Raw genomic sequence first — 24,087 nt, 5'->3', positions numbered from 1 at the left:
GGTCCAGTCATGTTATTGCAGATGGCAATATTTCATCTTTATGGATGAGTAATACTCCATTGTATATATGTACCACATCTCCTTTATCCATTTCTCTGTTGATGGAATTTAGGTTGCTTCCATGTCTTGGCTATTGTAAATAGTGCTCCAGTGAACATTGGGGTGCATGTATCTTTTCAAACCATGGTTTTCTCCTGATAGATGCCCAGGAGTGGGACTGCTGGATCATATCATAGTTCTATTTTTAGTTTTTTTTTTGTTTTTTTTTGTCTTTTTGCTATTTCTTGGGCCGCTCCCGCGGCATATGGAGGTTCCCAAGCTAGGGGTCGAATCGGAGCTGTAGCCACTGGCCTACGCCAGAGCCACAGCAACGTGGGATCCGAGCCGCGTCTGCAACCTACACCACAGCTCACTGCAACGCTGGATCGTTAACCCACTGAGCAAGGGCAGGGACCAAACCCGCAACCTCATGGTTCCTAGTCGGATTCGTTAACCACTGCGCCACGACGGGAACTCCCTATTTTTAGTTTTTTAAGGAATCTTCATACCGTTTTCCATAGTGGTTATACCAATTTATATTCCCACAAACAGTGTAAGAGAGTTCCCCTTTTTCCACACCCTCTCTAGAATTTATTGTTTGCAGACTTTTTTCTTTTTTAGCCACCCCATGGCATATGGAATTCCCAGGCCAGGGGTTACATCCAAGCCACAGTCTCCACCTAAGCTGCAGCTGCGGGAACTCTAGATCCTTAACTCACTCTACCAGGCCAGGCATTAAACCTGCATCCCAGGGCTCCCAAGATGCCACAATGGGAACTCCTGTTTGTAGACTTTTTGATGGTGGCCATTCTGGCTGGTGTAAGGTGGTACCTCATAGTAGTTTTGATTTGCATTTCTCTAATAATTAACAATGTTGGACATCTTTTCATGTGTTTTTTGGTATCTGTATGTCTTCTTTAGATAAATGTCTATTTGGATCTTCTGCCCATTTTTTGATTGGGTTGTTTGGTTTTTTGATATTGAGGTACAAGAGGTGTTTGTATATTTTGGAGATTAATCCCTTGTCAGTAATCCCTTGTCAGTTTAGCCCCTGACAGTTAGGAGTCCCTGTCAGGACCTAAAGACACCAAAAGCCTAGAGACAGTTAGGTTTCCTCTGAAATCCCCAGATGCTGGATCTGTCTCAGTTCCCAAGAGGAAGTGGCTTTGAGTTGCATTTCAGAGACCCTGAGAGGAAACTGGCTCCATCCTCAGAATCAAAAACATGCTGGGGAGTTCCCACCCAGGCTCAGCAGAAATGAGCATGTTCGTTCCCTGGCCTTGATCTGTGGGTTAAGAATCCGGTGTTGCTGTGAACTATGGTGTAGGTCACAGATGTGGCTCAGATCTAGCATGGTTGTAGCTGTGCTATAGGCCGGCAGCTTCAGCTCCGATTCGACCCCAGGTCTGAGAACCTCCATATGCCGAAGGTGCCGCCCTAAAAAAAAAATGGGAATTGTCAGACCTACCTGCTTTCCTTCCATAGTGCCCCTGTGAGGAGCCATGACCGCCCCCCCCAACACCGCCACACACACACACAGAGGACAAACCCGTCCTGAAGCCCTTTTCCACAGTTTGGAAAAGCCAAACAGAAGGGCGCCCAGACTGAAGTACTGCACCCACCAGTCACAGGTGGTAAAAGAGTCATGATGAGACTAATAACAAGATGATGACGGGGTGGGGGCGGGGGGTGGGGGGTTGATGGGAAGGTCCTCATCCCAAGAGACAGCTGAACCTATAGGAACATTGTTTCACATTTGTCAAGGTGGTTGGAAAAGATGTTAAAGCTGAGACTCAGTTTAGGGGGACCGTCTTTCTGGAGCCTCGTTTCCTGTGTATGGCTGCTGCTGTTGGTAGTTTATGCCTGTGGGTTGTGGTTAGGCCAGGAGATGTTCGCTTTCCTTTTTCTTACTCTTGTTCTGCTCTTTCCAGGGAAGGTGGAAGGGACCTAAATTGGAGAGCCAGCTCCTTTCTTTTTCTCGCTCCCCCTGTGGTCTTGTGCGCACAGGTGCTCTGTTCGTGGCTTCTTTTAAGTCTTTCACCAGCACAAATACTAACCAGCGGCAGGAAACTCTGGCCACATCACAGAGCTGTTACAAAGTCACTGGGGCTCCTCTGAAGAGGTGAAGGGCCTAATGCAAAAGCGGAGGACTCGGCATGACTGAGTGTTTTCCTTCTCTTCTCTGTCCCCCAAGAGACACAGTAACATTATAAGAAGCCTGGAGAAGAAGGAAAAATTACCCACAATCCCCAACATCTTAGCATTATCATTGGCATCCTCTCTAGGTACAGCCCCGCTGTTTATTCCACATCTGTGTGTTTCACAGGCTGTTCTTCAGTATGTACACACCTGCCTGTAGGCCAACAGCAGGAGTGAACACTTGTCAAACGTTGAGCAGAGGCCAGCCAGTGTTTTACAAATATTAATGTGTTAAAGGCACCACAACCCTAAGAAGTAGTTACTAACAGAATGGCAAGTGGGGAAACCGAGGCACAGATCAGCAACGGAAGAGGCAGAACTGGCCTCCAGGCTGCAGACCCCGTGCCCTCAGCTCTTCCCTGCCCCATCCCATGGGTGCCCCAGGACAGCCCCCAGACAGATGGCTGTGAATGGCTGCACAGCATCCTCTTGAACAGACTTTGTTCCATGTCGATGAGTGATTTTACCCACATTTCATTTTCTGGTACATTGTGTGATTTTTCCTAACAGTTTATTTTGAGGGGGTGGGCATTGCATATTGCACAAGAGTGACTTCTATAGTTAAAAAAAAAAAAAATTCACAGGTCTGTTTGATGGCCAACAATCACACGTCTTGTGAAGCCTAACCCCTCCTTTTTTGGACCCCTGTGCAGATATATTGGATGGCTTCATATTGAAAGAAAGACATCATATTGGATGTCTTACTTGAATCTTTGTAAAAGAGAAATAGAAGGGCCATAAAAATATTTTAAATTATCATACAGAAAATAATAAATTTTTCTCGTGTTGGTTTATTGTTATATAAGTTTTGATGCAGATAAATTCATGTACCATCACCACAATTAGGACACAAAACAGTTTCATGACCCCAAACACCTCTTCCTGCTACCCCTTGGTAGTCACCCTTGCCCCCATGGCTAACTCCTGGTAGCCGCTGATCTGTTCCCCATCATTATTGTTTTGTCTTTTAGAGAATGACGTGTAGGTGGAATCATATAGTTTTTAATTCTTTGAGACTGGCTTCCTTCATTCAGCATTATGCCTTTAGGATCCATCCAACATGCGTGTATCAATAGTTCATTTCTTTTTTTTTCTTAATTGCTGTGTCATGTTCTCTTGTATGGTTCTATCACTGTTTTGCTTTTTCCATTCACTTACTGAGGCGCCTATGGGTTGTTTCCAGTTTTTGAGAGTCTTGAATGAAGTTGCTATAAAAATTCATGCGTAGGTTTTTTTTGGTTTTGTTGCTATTGTTGCTGCTTTTTAAGGCCACACCTGCAGCACATGGAAGTTCCCAGGCTAGGGGTTGAATCAGAGCCGCAGCCACTGGCCTACACCACAGCCACAGCAACATGGGACCTGAGCTGTGTCTGCGGCCTACACCACAGCTCACGGCAACACCAGATCCTTAACCCGCTGAGCGAGGCCAAGGATCAAACCCAAGCCCTCATGGATTCTCATCAGGTTCGTTGCTGCTGAGCCACGACGGGAACTCTGAAAAGACTATCCTTGATCAATCAACTGCTTTCATACCTTTGTCAAAAAAATCAATTGTCTGTGTATGTGTGGGTCTCTCTCTGAGTTCTCTGTTCTGCTCTATGAAGCTATGAGCCATCCTTCACCCCTACCACACCATCTAGGTTACTGTAGCTTTATTGTAAGTCTTAAAATTGGATAGTGTGACCCCTCTAAATTTATTCTACTTTTTCAGAATTGTTTTTGCTATTCCAATTTTGTTGCCCTCCCATATACATTTCAGAATTGGTCTGTTGATGTCTGCCAAAAGTACTGCTGTCATCTTAGGTTCTTTTGAACAAAACAGCAAGTAAGGAAACAAGTACACAGCATTTGGCTGGCTAATGAATAGTTTCATTGTACAAAAATACAAGTGTCGGAGTTCCTGTGGTGGCTCAGTGGTTAACGAATCCAACTAGGACCCATGAGGTTGTGGGTTCGATCCCAGGCCTCCCTCAGTGGGTTAAGGCTCTGACGTTGCCATGAGCTGTGGTGTAGGTCACAGACACAGCTCGGATCCCGCATTTCTGTGGCTGTGATGTAGGCTGGCAGCCACAGCTCAGATTAGACCCCTAGCCTGGGAACTTCCTAGAAAAGACAAAAAGACCAAAAAAAAATAAAAATAAAAATACACGTGTATCTCCAATGATGGAAACTCCCAGCTTTTATAAATACTAAAAAGGGATGTCTTTTCACAGTTTGATACTATGTAGCCACAGGTAAAGCTGAAAGTACAAAATGCATCATAGAGAAAATGGAAAATCAAGCTTTTATTCAAATCTCTGCTGCTTACTAGTCAGTTCCTTGGGAAGAAATACCTTCTGTTCCTGCTAGAATGGCCCAAAGCTAGGTCTCAGCCATGTAAATGTGCTTCACCAGCAGGTCCGAGGTGTCATTCTGTCCTCTGTGTCCTTGGTCTTACAATCCATGAACACAGGATACTTTCCCAATTATTTAGTACTAACTTAATTCTTTGATTTTGTAGTTGTCAGAGTATAAGTTTTGTACCTCTTTTGTTAAATTTATTCCTAAGTATTTTGTTATCTTAATTTCATTTTCAGACAGTTCATTGTTAGTGGGTAGAAATACAGTTGATCTTGTGCGTCAGTCAAGTATCCTGCTACCTCTTTGAACTCGTTTATTAGTTCTCCCACATAATTCTCTTTTAAATGACTTTTGGTCACAGTCTGAAACAATAACATAGTTTTGCTGGTAAAAAAAAAAAAAAAAGCACAAATGAGTAGTACCTGATATTCATCATATTTTCGCAAATGACAGCAGATTTGATATTTTCTGGCACCCAAATCCTTTCCAAGAACCTAGGATCTAGAAAAATCAAATGCCCCAGATATATAGAACAGAAGCATTAGGGCTTTCATGCCTGATTTGCTAACATTTTTTAAACAACCCCATCATATAAGGGTAAAGGATAATTGTTTTTGTTATCTATGATTGCCATGTGTCTTAGTTGGGAAATATCAATCATGAAAAATTCATCCTCTTCATGAGCACCACTTTAGGAGACTTGTTACAAACCAAGTTTCTTGGGCTCTTTAATCACAGAAATTGATAAGAGGCCATATGAGAGATTCAGACAAGGAGGAAGAACATGTGACAGGTGCCCTTGCTCCTTGCTCCGAGGTATGGGAGGTGGGGGTGGAGGGAGGCTTGTTCCCTAAATGGGGTGAGTGTCGGGGTGGATCCTGGGTCAGACCAGAGAGGTGGTCTTCCACCCCCTTGGTGGTGCTGTGTGCAGGGATCATGCCTGGTACCTGCTTTTGCTCCTGGCCCTTCGGAGTGGCAGCTGGATTTTGGCCGTTTTGTATCTTATTGTTCATACCTTGCCCCTCTGCAGCATGCATGCAGTGCTTTTTAGTCCCATAGAGTTTCTCTCTATCTGTTGCTCAAGAAAATGTTTGTCCCGGTACAAACACTGCAGCAAAGGGTCCCAGGTTCTATGTCCCAGCCTGTCTCAGATTCATGTGTCATAAAGGATAAGCCATGGGGAGAACGTATCCCAGATGGACCATTTCTGATTTCCAGAAGCTTGTAAACCCTTATCTTTGGGGCTCTGACTGCACTGAAATACTGAGTACCTACTCAGAAGTCTTCCTCAGTTGTCATCCTCATAGTCAATCCCAACACAGCTGGTTTTCTAACACACAGCCTGATTTGACTTTTACAACATAGGGAAAAAAGAAACAAAAAACACTAGACTGTTAAAACTCACAGGAAAGCCCTAGAGAAACAAAAAAGAAAATTCCCAAATACTTACTTGTGATCCTTTGGTCCTGGGAAAGGGGAATAAAGACTATCCGTCTTTCTGTCTAGAAGAAAAGTATCTTTCAAAACATTTCAAAGTAAAAATTGATAGCAGATGTGGCTGCATAATTGGAAACAGCACCGTCTCCGTGGGCTTTTTGCCCTCAAAATATTAGACCCTCCCCCAACGCCCCTCTCTCACCCAAGTCAGACTTCCCCTCTTGTCCCCTCTCTGTCCTGCCACCACTCAGAAGGACACAAGGATCGCATATGACCTCATAACTTGTGAAAAGAATCTTATTCACTGTCAATACTTTTAAAGAAGGGGAGAAGAAAACATGATATTTGCCAAGAAGTTTAGGGTTTACTGTTTTTTTATTTGTTTATTTTTCATTGCTTTTTAAAACCTTATTTGTAACATTACTGATAAAGAAATTTCCTTGTTTCTTGGCCGCACTTCTAAGAAATGAACCCATAATTTCCCCCCCTCAAATGGAAATAACTTGCCAGATTTTCCTTTTAAAAAATAATCTTTCTGGAGTTCCCGTCGTGGCTCAGTGGAAATGAATCTGACTAGCATCCACGAGGTTTGGCCTCAATCAGTGGGTTAAGGATCCAGCATTGCTGTGAGCTGTGGTGTACGTTGCAGACGAGGCTCGGATCTGGTGTTGCTGTGGCTGTGGTGTAGGCCAGCAGCTATAGCTCCAATGTGACCCCTAGCCTGGGAACCTCCATAATCCCCGATGTGGCCCTAAAAAGAAAAAAAAAAAATCTTTATGGCGTTCCCTGATGGCCTAGCAGGTTAAGGATCCAGCATTGTCACTGCTGTGGCACAGGTTCAATCCCTGGCCCAGGGACTTCTGCATGCCGTGGGCACAACCAAAAAATATGTCTATAATAACATGTCTTCTTGTTTTCCCACCCATAGCATATTCCTCTGCAGACACTGTTGAAGTTCATGGTGGACATTGCCCAGGGAATGGAGTATCTGAGCAACAGGAATTTTCTTCATCGAGATTTAGCTGCTCGGAACTGCATGTAAGCGTCCTGGCCCTTCCTGGAGGAAGGGGAGGGTTGGACCTTGTGGTGTTAGATCTTTGGTGAGGCGGGGATGGCCTGTTGCTGTTAAAATATAAAGCAGGGCTAGGTTTGTGAGGGGACAGTGTGGAGATGGGTTTTCTACGGCTCTGATGAATGACTGGGTTTTTGCTTGGGGCTTTTCGCTACGTCTGCCTCCAAGGGTCTGGTTGGCTTTCAAAACTTTCCCCAGCGACTCCTTACTTATTTTCACACTCTCACTCGGCCAGGAGGGCTTGGTGTGATCTGTGAGATGCTGCCCCATGGCCATCAGCTTACATGGATCCAGAGTTACATAGAAGTCAGCTAATCGTGAAGACTAATGAAAATCATAACAGTTTTGTCTCTCCGTTTTCATGATGCTGCCTTGTGAAGACGCATTGTACTCACTGTACCCACGCTTTCCTTTTGCCCCAGAGAGACAGGGGCTTATACAAGAATTTTGAACTTCAGCGCTCCCCAGCTCCTCAGTCCACTTCAACAAAGCCATTATCTGCTGTAAATCTTCAAAACACAATTACTGTTTCTCTCTTTTTTTTGAAGTATAGTTGGTTTACAATATTGTGTTAGTTTCAGGTGTATAGAAAAGTGATGCAGGTGTGTGTGTGTGTGTATGCACATAAAGAACATACATATACATAACATATATACATATATAGTATACATGTACATATAGAATATATATATACATAAACTATATAGTATTTAGTGTATATACATATATATATAGTATACACATAAAGAACATATATATAAAGAACATTTTTTTTTTTTCTTTTTAGGGCTGCACCCATGGCATATGGAGGTTCCCAGGCTAGGGGTCTAATCAGAGCTGTAGCTGCCAGCCTACACCACAGCCACAGCAACCCGGGATCTGAGCCGCGTCTTCGACCTACACCACAGCTCATGGCAACGCCGGATCCTTAACCCACTGAGCAAGGCCAGGGATCAAGCCCACATCCTCATGGATACTAGTTAGGTTCATTAACCACTGAGCCACGATGGGAACTCTTGATTTTTTTTTTTAATTTAAATAACTTATCTACCATGGGGGGAGAATCATGAAAACCTTTTTTTCTCCTTAATATATTCATGTTTTTCCCACCACATAAAGTGACCACCAGTTCCGTTTGCCCAGAACTGAGGGGTTTCCCCAGATATAGCACTTTTAATTTAATTTAATTTAATTTTTTCTGCTTATGGCTGCACCTGTGGCATATGTCCGAGCTAAGGATCGAATCAGAGCTGGGGCTGCAGGTGTATGCCACAGCTATGGCAAAATTGGATCCAAGCCTCATCTGTGACCTGTGCTGCAGCTTGCAGCAATGCCAGATCCTTAACCCACTGTCTGAGGCCAGGGATCGAACGTGCATCCTCACAGAGACAACGTCAGGTCCTTACCCCCCCTGAGCCACAATGGGAACTCCAGAGGACTTTTAATTTTAAAAGTCAGTGTCAGATAGAAGAATAGACTTGTGGTTGCCGGTGGGGAGGTGGGGGGGATGTGGCATGCATTGGGAGTTTGGGATGAGTAAATGTAACTATCATATAGAGAATGGATAAAGAACGGGGTCCCACTGCATAGCACAGGGAGCTATATTCAGTATCCTGTCATAAACATAATGGAAAAAATATGAAAAAAGAATATGTATATACATGTATAACTGAATCACTTTGCCGTACAATAGAAATTAATACAACTTTGTAGATCAACTATACTTCAATAAAATAAATTTAAAAGGAAAAGTCTGTTGGGCAAATAGGGACAAGGTGGTCACCCTACATCCAGACCACTTATTCCTCCTCCTCCTCTCCTTCCTGTCTCAGTTTGGGCTGTAAATACCATTGTATTCCTTTAATTTTCCAGTTAATTCCTCAGGTACCACCCCACCATCCTAGCAGGAAGTCCAATGTCCTCTTCTTACAGCAGGTGCTTCCCTACCTCCCCCAAACTGTCAGGAGGCTCACTTAGTCCACAGAGCCAGGGCTGCTGCATCCAGCAGGAAGGCTCCTGAGCTCTAGATGAGTCTGCCCCTGGGACCTGGCTTAGAGCTGCTGCTCTTTCTACTTCTGCGTGGCACTTCTGTTCCCTCCAGATGGCTCCATCCTCAGTGCCCAGGTACCCTGGCTGGTACAGATCCCTACACAGAACAGAGGGGTGCCCAGTTATAATTCTTCTGATGCCCCCTCACTGGCTCTGCCATTGGTCCTCAAACAGGACCCTCGCAGATTGACAGGGTCTGTATCTTTTCGTGTCTTACCATGAATGCTTTCAGCTGCATTGGGTGCAGACCTGTGATGTAAGGCTTTGCCTCTGAGGTCGCTGGGGACATGAACTCACTCTGTCTCTCTCTGTAGGTTGCGAGATGACATGACCGTCTGCGTGGCGGACTTTGGCCTCTCTAAGAAGATTTACAGCGGCGATTACTACCGCCAAGGTCGCATCGCTAAGATGCCTGTGAAATGGATCGCCATAGAGAGTCTCGCAGACCGAGTCTACACCAGTAAAAGTGACGTGGTATGTACACAGTTTTGATTCAGGGCCCCACACTGCAAAGATGAAGGCCTGCTGGAGTTCCCTGGTAGCCTAGTGATTAAAGGATCCGTTGTCATCACTGCTCTGGCACAGGTTCAGTTCCTGGCCTGGGAACTTGTGCGTGCCATGGGTGCAGCCAAAAAAAAATGGTGAAAGCATGCTGAAAGAAGTGACTCAAGCTGGTGCAGCAGGACATCTTCCTCTTCAGTAAACTGAAGACTGGGGCATGCTCACAGCCCTCTTTATCACTAGATGCTTTCATTCAAGTGGAACACTAGATTCTAGTGAAGCATCTTAACATTCAAAGGATGGCACAGGCCCTTAATTTATTCCCACTTTGCTTTGCTACAATATAGTGACTTATTGCTTACAGTTAAGCTATTTCATATTCATATTAAATTAAATGAATTCATCCAATGGCTCTTGGAACCAAGATGCTCTATAAAAGGTGCTGTGTAATGATACCCTTAACCATAGATCAGGAAAAGAAAACACTTGCCCACCACTCTCAGAACAGAGCATTAAACAGAGCATTGCGGCAACGGATAGTTAGAGCTGCCTTTGTCAAATTTCCCAAACAGCTTCAGTTAAAAATGGGGGACTGTGACGTTCCAACCCCACGTTATTGCCATGTTGAGAGGGCAGCGTGTCTCAAACATAATTGTCAGCTTTGTGCACACTCGTCAGGGCTCTAAGGAAGTGACCTTTCCCAATGAAAAAGTCCATTCAGCTGTGCTGGAAAGACTTGCGTCCTGATGTTGTCGCTTTGTCCTCAGTGGGCATTTGGCGTGACCATGTGGGAAATAGCCACACGAGGAATGACCCCCTATCCCGGAGTCCAGAACCACGAAATGTATGACTATCTTCTCCACGGCCACAGGCTGAAACAGCCCGAGGACTGTCTGGATGAACTGTGAGTCAGCCGCTCTATATCACAGAGCACCGGGCAAGCACCTGGGGACACATGGCCACGGGGGCAGGGACACTTGGCCAAGGGTTTATGGGCAGAAGGTGGCAGGAACAGACATTCCCAGGCCGGAAGCCTCTCCTGGGGTGGGAAGTGGTGTGTGCACATCTCTAATGAGCCCCCCACACAGGATCTGATGTTCCCTAAGTGCCCCTAGGAAATACCGTCTGCCCTCCATATGGGGGGATGCAGAACCCGCAGATACGGAGGGCCGACTGTACAGGACCTGAGCATTGGCAGACTTTGGTGTTTTCCAGGGCTTCTGGAACCAATCTGTCATGGGTACAGAGGGAGCACTATATCACTTAAAGATAAACAGGTTGACTTAACAATGCATGAGGGTGGCCTAGTGGTTAAGGATTCAGCATTATTGCTTCAGTGGCTAGGGTTTAATTCCTGGGTCAGGAACTGCTACGTGTGGGAGTGGCCAAAAAATAAAAATAAATAAAAATTGAAAAAAAAATGCATGAGGTACTCAGATAATTCCCTATCCTCTTTTGCTGCAGTTGTGCTTCTCTTTCTCACTTTTTTTTGGGAGGGGGGTGGTGCCTATGGCATGTGGAAGTTTCCGGACTAGGGATCAAACCCACCCCACAGGAGTTCCTGTTGTGGCTCAGGGGGTTAAGAACCCAGCTAGTGTCTAGGAGGACACAGATTCAATCCCTGGCCTCACTCAGTGGGTTGAGGATTGGGCATTGCCACAAGCTGTGCTCTTAGGTCCCAGATGCGGCTCAGACCTGGTGTTGCCAGTGCCTGTGCGTGGGCTGGCAGCTGCAGCTCCAACTTGACCCCTAGTTCAGGCAACTTCCTTATGCCTTGTGCGGGGCCCTAAAAAGAAAAAGAAAAAGAAAAAAAAGCCCCATAGCGGTGACCTGAGCCACATCAGCGACAACACCAGATCCTTAACATGAGGCCACCAGGGAACTCCAATGATTCTCTTTTTATTCCACATTTTAAACAAACTCATCCCAGGAATATCTCAAAATTTAGACCCCCTGGCCTAGGAACTTCCGTATGCTGCAGGTGTGGCTCTGAAAAAAAAAAAAAAAAAATTTATGGCACTGCCTCTAGTGTGGTGATCCAAACCTTCCTAATGCCGAGTCTCTCCCCAGTAACACAGGCTTAAAGAGGGGTGTTCTCACCATATTTGGCAAGAACATTTTAGGACCATGGGCCTGCACGGGCTCTGTCATGGAACGCCGTGCTGGGGCTCTGGGGCAGGAGGACTGTGCAGGGGTCCCCCTGTCCCCCCACCCCCAACACACACTGGCCCTGCCTCCTCACACCACATCGATGAGAGGACCTCCGTCAGTTTGCATGTGGGCCTCCCAGATCCCATCCCAGCCAACCATGAGGAAACTTCTTTGATCAGAACCTTACTCTGCTTGGTGGTGGTGGTGCTGGTGATTATGATGGTAAATCTATCACATTAAGAAAAGAAACAGGATTTCCTGTAGTGGCTCAGTGGTTAACGAACCCAACTGGTAACCATGAGGTTACGGGTTCAATCCCTGGCCTCGCTCAGTGGGTTAAGGATCCAGTGTTGCCATGAGCTGTGGTGTAGGTCACAGACACAGATGTGAGGCTATGGTGTAGGCTGGCAGCTGCAGCTCCATCTCGACCCCTAGCCTGGGAACCTCCATGTGCCGGGGGTGCGGCTTTAAAAAAAAAAAAAGAAAGAAAGAAAAATGTGAGCCCTTAAAAAATATCGTGAAATCCTAATTCAATTAGACCTGGGGTTTCACGGTAGTTTCTGAAAGGGCCACAGGAATGAAATGTTTGCTTCTGAAAATGAGGAAGCCATTTCTATGAAACAATACTGAATGAAGAGTTTTGTTGCTGTTTCTTTCTTGGCTGCCTTTGTGCTCCAGGAGAAGTTGATTATCTGGGGTCTTAGCAAGGTCTAAGCCATGTCACATTGTGGTTTTAGATGTTTCATGTGGAGCCATGCTGAGTCGGTTTTCTGGGAGCTTTGGTAGGTGAAAGAGTTGCAGTGTCAGCACGTGGTGGGTAGCTGGGGAAGCAGGGCGGAAGCAGCAGCTTTGTGGTCCCCAGGCCCCAGCTGGCCCTCTGTGCCTCAGGTTTGCAGAGGCCCTGGTGAACCAGGCCTACTTTCAGGTCCCCTCTCAATGCTGGTGAACAGTATCCTCCCCCAGAGAGCCATGTGTGTTTCCATATCTGAGGCGTCTTCTTTTAAAAATGAGACAGATAACTTCCCCTTTTTTTTTTTCCGTCTTTTTGTGTTTTAGGCCCGCACCAGCGACATATGGAGGTTCCCAAGCTAGGGGTCGAATCGGAGCTGTAGCCTCTGGCCTACGCCAGAACCACAGCAATGTAGGATCTGAGCTGTGTCTGCGACCTACACCACAGCTCACGGCAACACCAGATCTGTAACCCACTGAGCAAGGCCGGGGATCGAACCCTCATCCTCATGGATGCTAATCGGGTTCGTTAACCACTGAGCCACGATGGGCACTCCAAGACAGATAACTTCTGAGCTTCTCATCTGTTTGCTATCTAATCTTAGTGGAGATGAGCAGACTCCTGTGTTGAGTTGCTCCTCAGTCGTTTTATAGTCAGCTCTAAGAAATACAGTGATAGTGGGAGTTCCCATTGTGGCTCGGGGGCTTAAGAACCTGACACAGTGTCCATAAGGAAGTAGGTTACTCCCTGGCCTTGCTTAAAGTGTTAAGGATCCGGCATTGCCAGTTGGAGATACAGCTCTGATCTGGCATGGCTATGGCTCTGATGTAGGCTGGCAGCTGTAGCTCCAATTTGACCCCTCGCCTGGGAAACTCCATATGCCTCAAGTGTGGTCCTAAAAAGAAAAAGAAAAAAAAAGAAGTTATGATTCCACTATCCTGTAGAATATTAAGTGTGCAAGATAGTATTGTGGCTAAAAAAATAACATACATGACATTAATTCCAAAACCCTTTGTTGGTAAAAAATGCAAACCATCATCTGAGCCTTCAGCAAGTCATAATCTTTTTGCTTGAGCATCTTGCCTCGATGGGGGAAGTTGCCAACTGATCAAGTGGCCGTTACTGAAGGTGGGGGTGACCATGGCCATTTCTTAAAATAAGACAAACTTCTTGAAAGAAGTTTGCCGCACTAATTGACTTCCTTTCACGAGCAATTCCTCTGCAGCAGGCAGTGCTATTTGATAGCATTTTACCCACAGAACAACTTCCTTAAAACTTGGAGTCAGTCCTCTTAAACCCTGCTGCTGCTTTATCAACTAAGTTTATGTAATATTCTAAATTCTTTGTTCTCATTCCTACGGTCTTCACAGCATCTTCACCAGAAGTAAACTCCATCTCAAGAAACTTCCTTCTTTCCTCATCCATAAGAAGCAATTCCTTCCTATGGCTCAGTGGGTTAAGGATCCAGGGTTGTCACTGCTGTGGTGAGGGTTCAGTCCCTGGCCCAGGAACTTCCATATGCCACGGGCGTGCCAGACCCCCCCACCTCAACCAAGCAACTTCTCATCCATTACAATTTCATCATAAAACTGCAGCAATTCAGTCACATCTTCAGGCTCCATTTCTGATTCTCTTGCTATTTCCACCACATCTGCAGTTTTTCCACTGAAGGTTTGAACCCCTCAAAGTCATACATGAGGACTGGAAACAACTTCTTTCGAACTTCAGTGTGTGTTGATACTTTCACCTCTTGCTATGAATTTACAATTTTTTTCTAGCCGCACCTGTGGTGTACAAAAGTTCCTGGGCCAGGGATCAAACCCGAGCCCCAGCAGTAAGTCCTTAATGACTAGACCACTAGGGAACTCCTACAAATGTTCTTAATGGCATCTAGAATGCTGAATCTTTTTCTTTTTTTTTTTTTTTGGTTTTTTTGGTTTTTCATCTTTTTAGGGCTGCACCCACAGCATATGGGGGTTCCCAGGCTAGGGGTGGAAACAGAGCTGTAGCCACCGGCCTACACCACAGCTACAGCAATGCCAGATCCGATCTGTGACCTACACCCCAGCTCATGGCAATGCCGTATCCTAATCCACTGATCGAGGCCAGGGATCGAACCTGTGTCCTCAGATGGATGCTAGTCAAATTCGTTTCTACTGAGCCACAATAGGAACTCCAGAATGCTGAATCTTTTCCAGAAGGTTTTCAGTTTACCTTGCTCAGATTCATCAGAGGAAGCTCTGTCTATGGTAGTGAGAGCTTTACAAAATGTATTTCTTAAATAATAAGACTTGAAAATCTAAACTACTCCTTGATCTTTAGGCTGCAGAATATGTTAGCAGTCATGAAAGTAACATTAGTCTCATTGTACGCTCCATCAGTGCTCTTGGGTGACCAAGTGCATTGTCAATGAACAGGAATATTTTGAAAGGACTCTTTTTCTCTGAGCAGTAGGTCTCAACAGTGGGCTGAAAATATTCAGTAAGCCATGTTGTAAATATGCTGTCATCCAGGCTCTGTTGTCCTATTTATAGAGCACAGGAAGAAAAGATTTAACATCATTCTCAAGGGCCCTAGGACTTTTAGAATGGTAAACAAGCATTGGCTTCAACTTAGTCACCTGCTAACTTAGTCCCAAATAAGAGGGTCAGCCTGTCCTTTGAAGCTTTTTTTTTTTTTTCAGGGCCACACCAGCAGCATATGAAGGTTCCCAGGCTATGGATCCAATTGGAGCTACAGCTGCCAGACACAGCCACAGCCACAGGATCTGAGCCGCATCTGTAACCTACATTGCAGCTCATGGCAACATAATTGGCATAATTTCAATATTGTGTCTCGGGGAATGGAAGGGAGAGTGAGGAGAAAGGACCAGTTAGGGGGGCAGTCAGAATTCACACAACATTCACTGATTAAATCTGCCGTCTTACATGGACACAGTTTGTGGTACCTCAGAAATATTATAACAGTAACATCAAAGATCACTGATCACAGGTCACCCTAACAAATATAATATTAATGAAAAACTCAAAATATTGTGAGAATTACTGAAATGTGACACAGCAAATGCCAAGTGAACAAATTCTGTTGGAAAAATGGTGCCAATAGACTTGCTGGATGTAGGGGTTGCCACTGACCTTCAATATGAAAAAAAAAATGCAGTGCCTGTGAAGTATAATAATAATAATAATAACTAAGCGCAATAAAACAGGCTCTGCCTATACCAGCAAACCACAGAAGCCCAGGGCTGGGCAGGGCCTGGGGTGGCCACACTTGTGGGAACTTTGGCACAGTGACATCGCAATGAATGTAAATGAGTGGGTCAGGGTGCCTGTTTCCTGCAGGAGATTCTGGCTCTTCTGTCTCCTGTCTTATTCTTCTCATCGCCTCCAGGAACCTAATACATCCTTTGGGTGGCATCCAAAGCAACTTTTCTAAAATTTATGACCCGACCATAGGATGCAGCTACACATGATCTTTCCCGTGGTTCCCCACTGCCCACCAGGCAGAAACATGGGCTGCGGGAGTTCCTGTTGTGACTGACATAGTATCCATCTGGATGTGGCCTGGCCTTGCTCAGTGGGTTAAGGATCCAGCATTGTCATAAGCTGCGTCATAGGTCACAGGTGGGGCTTAGATCCAGCGTTGTGGTGGTTCTGGCATAGGCCAGCAGCTGCAGCTCCGATTTAACCCCTAGCCTGGGAACTTCCATAGGCTGCAGGTGTGGCTGTAAAAGGAAAAAGAAAATAAAAGAATATGGGCTGTGGTGCCAGATATTCCTTGATGTGGGTCACAGCTTCACCCTGGTCCTGGGGCCACCATCACCCTTTCTGGATCCTCATCTGCAGAAACAGTACCTATGTGTGCGTTATGCTGCTGAACAAGCTAGTATCCCTGAAAGTACCTTACACGATGGCTGTCAAATAGTAAACACTCATGATTTATTATTGAGTCAGTGATTATTATTTTTACTGGAGGAGGTAGAGGTCACAGACAAGAGCAGAGGCCCTGGTGTCTGCAGACATGTTTCATGTGTTTCTCCTTCATGGAGCAATAGCAGGTACTTTGAAACAGAGCAGCCCCCTCCCTTCCCAGCCAGGAAGCTGTGACCGCCGGGAAGCAGGGGCTGTCTCTGCCCAGGGCTCACCTGCCGCTGTCATAGCACTGCCTTCATTTTTCACACACCTGCCCACCCCAGCCCACCTCTCCATTTCATTCTTCGAGCCTCTCAGGGCCCAGACGACAGTGGGAGTGGAGACGAGCTGACGCCCTCGCCTACTCCGAGGACTCCCATTCACCCCCAGCTTCCCCCAGGCCCTCCACTCCCACCTGAGGCATCCCAGGCCCCAAGAGGGAGTGAGATAGCATCGCTGTGGGCTGAGGGCAGCGCTGGGATCAGACCCATATGCTGCCTGAACAGTACACGCCTCCGCATGGTACACAACTTGAAGCTCTGTGCTGAGCCATGCTCAGAGGCAGGAGCAGAGCAGGTGCTTGAAGAATATGGGTAAATCCATACATTTATAAATTCCATCCATCTGCATCATCACATCTTTTTAACTCCAAATTTTAGGTTCTGGTGAGATATATGTAACGTAATAGGGTACCATCTGAACCATTTTTAAATGTATGGTTCAGGAGTGACAAGGACATTGAAATAATCATGCAACCTTTACCGATCTCCATCTCCAAATTCTTTTTGTCTGAGGAGTTTCCTGGTGGCACAGTGGGTTAAGTATCCAGCATTGTTGCAGCTGTGGCTGGGGTGGCTGCTGTGTGCACAGGTTTGATCCCTGGCCCAGGTACTTCTACACACTGCCTCCCACTGCAAAAAAAAAAAAAAAAAAAGCCACAACTGAAACGCTGTACCTATGAAACCGCAACTCCTCATCCTCCACCCCCCCCCACCCCTGGCAACCATGTGATTGCATCTTTTATAAAATCTCAACAGAAAAATAAAATGACTATTTACAAAGGCAGCTACCAAACTTATTTTTCATTCCACCCACAAAATCAAAATCATTCACCATGACAGCCCTCCCATTACTCATCAGTACAAGCCCTCTTGTATTGTTCTTGGTCCACTGCTATGGAGTCACCCTTTTGTGGGAGCAGCTTAGACAGGATACATGTTCACCATGTTTTTAAAAGTCATGTTTCTATTTTTAGCTATTTCATAAAATACTGAAAGTAAAAGAAGTTTCAAAGTAACAAGGCTACTATGCTGTGTGAAAAAAGATTATTTAAATGCTTTCTCCTGAGACATGGAATAAATGAAAGCAAATTAAATCTACCTGGCCCTCACTTAGACCTTCTAACTCAGCTCTGCTTTTTTTTCTTCTTAGGGCCCCACCTGCAGCATGTGGAAATTCCTGGGCTAGGGGTGAAATCAGAACCACATCTGCAACCTACACCGCAACTTCTGGCAATGCCGGATCCTGAACCCACTGAATGAGGCCAGGGATTGACCTGCACACTTATGGATACTAGTTGGGTAACTCACTGAGCCACAATGGGAACTCTGAACTCAGCTTTTTTTAATTTATTAATTTATGTTTTGGCTGCACCTGGGCCAGGGATCAAACCCACACCACACCAGTGACAGTGCCAGATCCTTAACCCACTGAGCCACCAGGGAACTCTCTAACTCATCTCTCTTGATGACAAACCCAATTCAGTGGTCTAGAATGGAAGTCAGACAACTTTATCTATAAAGTGCCAAATAGTAAATATTTTCAGTTTTGCAGTCCATTAAGGTCTCTAGCAACGACTCAACCCTGCCGTTGTGGGGTCAGCAGCTTAAACAATATGTAACCAAATAAATGTAGCTGTGTTACATTAAAACTGTATTTACAGGAGTTCCTGTTGTGGCGCAGTGGAAACAAATTTGACTAGGAACCATGAGGTTGCGCGTTTGATCCCTGGCCTCACTTAGTGGGTTAAGGATCTGGTATTGCTGTGAGCTGTGGTGTAGGTTCCAGATGCAGCTTGGATCTGGCGTTGCTGTGGCCTGCAGCTCCAATTCAACCCCTAGCCTGGGAACCTCCATATGCCATGGGTACAGCCCTAAAAAGCAAAAAACAAAACAAAACAAAACAAAAAAACTGTATTTACAAAACAGAAGGTGGGCCAGATTTGGCCCATGGGCCATAGTTTGCCAACCTCTAGAATTAAAAAAAAAGACCTGAAATATTCTCTCCTAGATACAATTGCCACATAGTCCTCTGTTCCCGAAGACAGAGGATCCCTTATCACGAACCCATGGAACATTTATAAAAGTCGCATGGTGGGTTCCTTGGTGGCTCAGCAGATAAGGATCCAGGGTTCCCTGCAGAGGTGGCGTGAGTGGCAGCCTGGCAAGAGTTTGATCCCTAGCTGGAGAATTTCTGCATGCCAGGGCACAGCCAAAAAAAAAAAAGCTTGCAAAAATATTATAATACAAGGAAGACTTCAGTAATTTCCTAAAAGTAGGACTACTGCCGATTAAAAGGTAATAAAATCAACCATGAGGTGAAAATAAGGGCTGACTTGCATTAAAGGCTCCACGTACTGTGCCAGGAGGTAACTGACTCTTTGCTTCTAGGTATGAAATAATGCACTCGTGCTGGAGAGCTGAGCCCTTGGACCGCCCCACCTTTTCAGTGCTGAGGCTGCAGCTAGAAAAGCTCCTGGAAAGTCTCCCTGAAGTTCGGGACAAAGCGGACGTCATTTACATCAACACACAGTTTCCGGAGAGCTGCGAGGGCTTGGCCGAGGGCTCGGCCCTAGTCCAGCTGGACTTGAATATTGATCCGACCTCTGTAATCGCTTCTTGTGCTTCCGGCGCTGCGGTCAGCGTAGTCACGGCGGAAGTGCACGAGAACAGAGCTGAGGAGGGAAGGTACATCCTCAACGGGGGCAGCGAAGGATGGGAAGATCAGGCTTCTGCCAGCCTGGCCCCGGGGCCAGCGGGAAAGAACGGTACTTTCCCGGAGGACAGACGGGGAAGGAATGGGGCATCCTGGTCCCAGTCGAGCACGCTGCCCTTGGGGAGCCCATCACCAGATGGACTCTTGTTTGCTGACGACTCCTCAGAAGACTCAGAAGTCCTCAAGTGAGGGGAGTTGAGACCTTCCCCCACCAAGGAAATTCCACCTTAACAGAATCCACGGACGCTTGATATTTGGGGTATTTGTCTCCCTTACCAGGGAAACGCCACAGCCCGAAAGCACCACGTGAATGTTGCCAAGTACGTCATCGTTTAAAATACGTAATATATATTTATTTAAAGAGAAAATATCTATATGTATATGGTGGAAAGAGACGAAGATATTCTATTTTAATAAAAGATGACATATCTCCTGTCACTTATCTTACAGATCTTAAAATTTAAGCTCTAACAGCCTCATCTCTACGACAGTCCCTGGATGTTAACATTTGCCCAAAGTTGTTTTTCTTAAAGTTCTCTTTCTTTTTCATGACTGTTAAATATTTGTAAAATGAAATGCCATGTTTGACTTTACCTCTGGTCTTAAGAAAAATCTGATGTTCTCCCACGGATCATCTATTTGTTAAGAATGATTCATTTCCTACTTAAAGGTGCATGACTGATTCATCCTCCTATATGGCTTCCTAATAAAATGTGAATGAGGAAGGAGGTGTGGTACTTACTCGAGACTTGGGAAGACCATGGTCACTGGCTGACTGTGCCTTTGCAAAGAAATTCCCTTGATGCAGTTGCTCTGACCATTCCTGGCATTGTTTTATTTTGTTGTTGTTTTTGGATTTTGTCATTTTGTCTTTTCTAGGGCTGCATCTGCGGCACATGGAGGTTCCCAGGCTAGGGGTCTAATCAGAGCTGCAGCTGCCAGCCTACACCACAGCCACAGCAATGCAGGATCTGGGCCACTTCTGTGACCTACACCACAGCTCACAGCAATGCCAGATCCTTAACCCACTGAGCAAGGCCAGGGATCAAACCCACAACCTCATGGTTCCTAGTCAGATTCATTAACCACCGCACCACTACAGGAACTCCCTGGCATTGTTTTTTTTAAAGATATGGAAAAATCACTCCAGAGAGCCCAGAGGAAGAAGAACAGGAAATATTAAAGGGTTCAAAAATACAATCTGAGTGGAAAGATTTAAAATAAATTGTAAGGGAGTTCCTGTTGTGTCTCAGTGGGCTAAGAACCCAACTAGTATCTATGAGGATGCGGGTTCGATCCCTGGCCTCAGTGGGTTAAGGATCCAGCCTTGCTGAAACCTGCATGTAGGTCACAGATGAGGCTCACCACAGATGCGGCTTGGCTGCAGCATTGCTGTGGCTGTGGTGTAGGCTGGCAGCTGCAGCCCTGATTTAAGCCCTAGCCTGGGAACTTCCATATGCTGCAGGTGTGGCAAATAAAATAATATATAAAATAAAATGAAAATAGGAGTTCCCTCGTGGCTCAGCAGATTATGGAGCCAGCATTGTCATTGCTGTGGCTCTTGCTACACCTGTGGCCTGGGTTCGATCCCTGACTTGGGAACTTCCACATGCCAAAAATATAAATAAATAAAATAAATTGTAGAAGAGAGTCCAAGAAGTGAAGCACTTTTCTGTGGGAAAGCATGACTCTTGGGAGGGTGACCCAGGCAGTGGGTGGAAACAAGCTTAGAGCTCAGAACCCCTGAGTTCATGTCCTGGCTCTGCTGGGTCATAACAGCCTTTGCTGGTTGAGCGTTTGTCATGTGTCAGGCACTGAATGTGAACTGTACACTTAATCTGTGCATCATTAACATGGGTCCTATAGCCATCATCATGCATGGAAGCCCAGGCTGGAAAGGTCGGGTAACCTACTGTTACCACATGTGGCCCACATCTCAAGAGGGCTGGAGCCAGAATTCAGAACAAAGTACCTGATTATGGCTAGTTCTGAGTGTGTGATTTGGGAGTCTGTTCCAGAGCTTCTTGGCCTTTTAACTTTATTTCACACATAGATTACACTTACTGTGTGGCCAGGCCTGGCATTTATTTCATCCTTGTAACAACCCTACAGGTAGGTACTATTATCTCCACTTCACAGACGGGCAGACTGAGGCAAGAGGAGGCTAACTTACTCTGCTAGTAAAGCAGTAGACTGATTGGATCAGCTTCAGCTCCCTCAGCCCCCAGAGCAGCCATGCAGGCCCAGGGCCACTGGCATCCTCAGGCCTGTTGCACTTGCAAACAGCCTCACTCAAGCTACCACAGCCTGCAAGAATCCATGTCTGCCCTGGGCTCAGAGGTGTGGCCCTCATTGCCTGGCTCCTGGTCCTAGCTGCCTGTGCAGGTGCCCCAGTCTCAAGGGTCAGCTGGCTCTACTGTTCCTGTGAAATGCTCCAGACAAGAAAGTTCTAAGGGTTGGAAAAGAATCTGCATTGTTATGAGAAATGTCAGCCTCACATTTTTTATCAGTGAATGAAAATAGAAAAGGCTTTTAGATTCTATAGAAAGAATTTTCCACTGTTAGAAATTTTTGAATGGTTTAAAAATCAATAAAAAACTTACAATCACCCACTTGTGCAAATAAAGTTTCTTGTTGATGGTAACTATTGAGAATGTCTTGATCAGGAACTGACTGGTTAATTCAAGCAAAAAAACCCCAAAGTATGTAAAGCAAATATACATAATACATACATACATATATCAAAAGATTAGATGTACCAAAAAAAAAAAAATCCAGGAGTTCCCGTCGTGGCTCAGTGGTTAACAAATCCGACTAGGAACCATGAGGTTGCGGGTTCTATCCCTGGCCTCGTTCAGTGGGTTAATGGGTTAAGGATCCGGCATTGCCGTGAGCTGTGTTATAGGTTGCAGACGTGGCTTAGACCCCGCGTTGCTGTGGCTGTGGTATAGGCTGGCGGCTACAGCTCCAATTAGACCCCTAGCCTGGGAACCTCCATACGCTGGGAGTGTGACCCCCAAAAGACAAAAAGACAAAAAAAAAATCCAAGTTAAAAAGGATTGTTTGCCGCTGTAAGATAATAAGCAGATTGAAAAATGTCCCTAGACATTTCATATACATTTAATGTTACATATCTAAACTAATATGCTTTGTGTTTAATATTTCTAATTTTAATTACATAATGTAAACAGATACATAAGGAATAGTTCTGTTTGCTCAGCATATGCTGTGTGGCCTGAGAAGGGCTGGGAAGCCTGGGCCAGTTCTGCCCTAAAGAGAAAGCTGTGGCTTCTGGCTCTTCCTGAGACATTAACAAAGTGGAGAAATTCATTTCATTCAACCCACAGTGATATACCAGGGCCTTGGATAAATGGGACAAGCTAGGCAGCACCTCCCATCTCAGCTTCCTTTTCCCAAGAGGAGAATGGAGCTGGCCTACCAATGTTCAGACACTTAAAATCTCCCTGAGAACATCAGAACCACCGAGTTCTTCCAGCCTCATTGCAATGTTTGAAAGAACTAATTCTCAGAGGAGCCAATGCCAGCAAACTTGTGCAGTCTTTTGAGCATGAACTGAAAATAGCCTTTCAAGCTCTCTTTTGTATAAACTCAAATTACTTTTGGAAGTGGCTCTTATGGACAAAAAGTGGGAGAGAGGAAACAGGGAGAAACAAGGCAAGTCATTCTCTTTGGCTGGGGGACATGTCTGGGGAGGGCAAGAGAAAGAAACAAACACCGGAAATACTCACTTGTGACCTACAGGTTGAGACTAGGTCTTGTCTTGGGAAGGTTTTTTTTTTTTCTTCCCTTTCTTCCTTCCCTCCCTACCTCCCTCCTTTCCTTTTTCTTTTTCCTTTTCTTTTCTCCTCCCTCCTCTTTCTGGCCTTTCTTTCTTTTTTCTTTTACTTTTTTCTCTTTAGGGCCGCACCTGCAGCAAATGGAAGTTCCTGGGCTAAGGGTTGAATCGGAGCTGCAGCTGCCAGTCTGCACCACAGCCACAGCAACGCCAGATCTGAGCTGCACCTGTGACCTACGCTGCAGCTTGCGGCAACACCAGATCCTTTAATGCACTGAGCGAGGCCAGGGATTGAACCCGCATCCCCAAGGATACTAGGTGGATTCTTAACCTGCTGAGCCACAATGGGAACTCCTGGGCTTTCTTTCTGAACTGAAAAAGAGCAGTGAGGATCAGGGCTTCATGATTCAGGCCGCACAGCTGGCAGCAAAGGCTAAACAGGAACCAGTCCCATGGGCACTCTTGGGCAGGTCACTTTGCTCTCTTGGGGCCCACATGTCCATCATCGTGCAATAAAGATAGCAACACCTTCTGCACCCCTCTGGGTAGTTGAGTAGGAAGGGGAGGCAGCAAAGTCTTTGAAAGAATATTATACTTGTTATTCAGGCTTTTCCCAGGTAGAGGCTTCTCCCCATTTCATTCCTTATGCAGCCCAAACTCACCATTTGTCACAGTAGAAAAACTGTCCTTGATGAGTTTATCAACTCCCTCCAAAGTAATGCAAACTAACTCAAAAAGAAAAGGATTTGGAGTTCCCACTGTGGTGCAAAGGGATCAGCGGCATCTTGGGAGCATTGGAAGGCAGGTTCCATCCCTAGCCCTGCACAGTGGAGTAAGGATCTGGTATTGCCACAGCTGCAGCTTAGGT

The 24,087-nt window shown here is 45.6% G+C and overlaps 1 protein-coding gene across 1 annotated transcript in view; it reads left to right on the top strand.

Moving 5' to 3' along the window:
* Positions 1 to 19,874, top strand: part of MERTK (MER proto-oncogene, tyrosine kinase) — a 138,255-nt gene extending 118,381 nt beyond the window's left edge. Inside the window, exons 16-19 of the mRNA XM_047781191.1 lie at positions 6,944 to 7,053; positions 9,451 to 9,610; positions 10,405 to 10,541; positions 19,099 to 19,874. Of these exons, the coding sequence (XP_047637147.1) occupies positions 6,944 to 7,053; positions 9,451 to 9,610; positions 10,405 to 10,541; positions 19,099 to 19,612 (921 nt within the window). The 3' untranslated portion in view covers positions 19,613 to 19,874. The remainder of the gene's footprint in view (positions 1 to 6,943; positions 7,054 to 9,450; positions 9,611 to 10,404; positions 10,542 to 19,098) is intronic.
* The last annotated feature ends 4,213 nt before the right edge of the window (positions 19,875 to 24,087 follow it).

Source organism: Phacochoerus africanus, chromosome 5 (assembly GCF_016906955.1).
Source record: "Phacochoerus africanus isolate WHEZ1 chromosome 5, ROS_Pafr_v1, whole genome shotgun sequence".
In the NCBI taxonomy this organism is placed as follows: Eukaryota; Metazoa; Chordata; class Mammalia; order Artiodactyla; family Suidae; genus Phacochoerus; species Phacochoerus africanus.
Note: the sequence above shows the minus strand (reverse complement) of the source record. Positions and strands in the feature narration are given on the sequence as shown.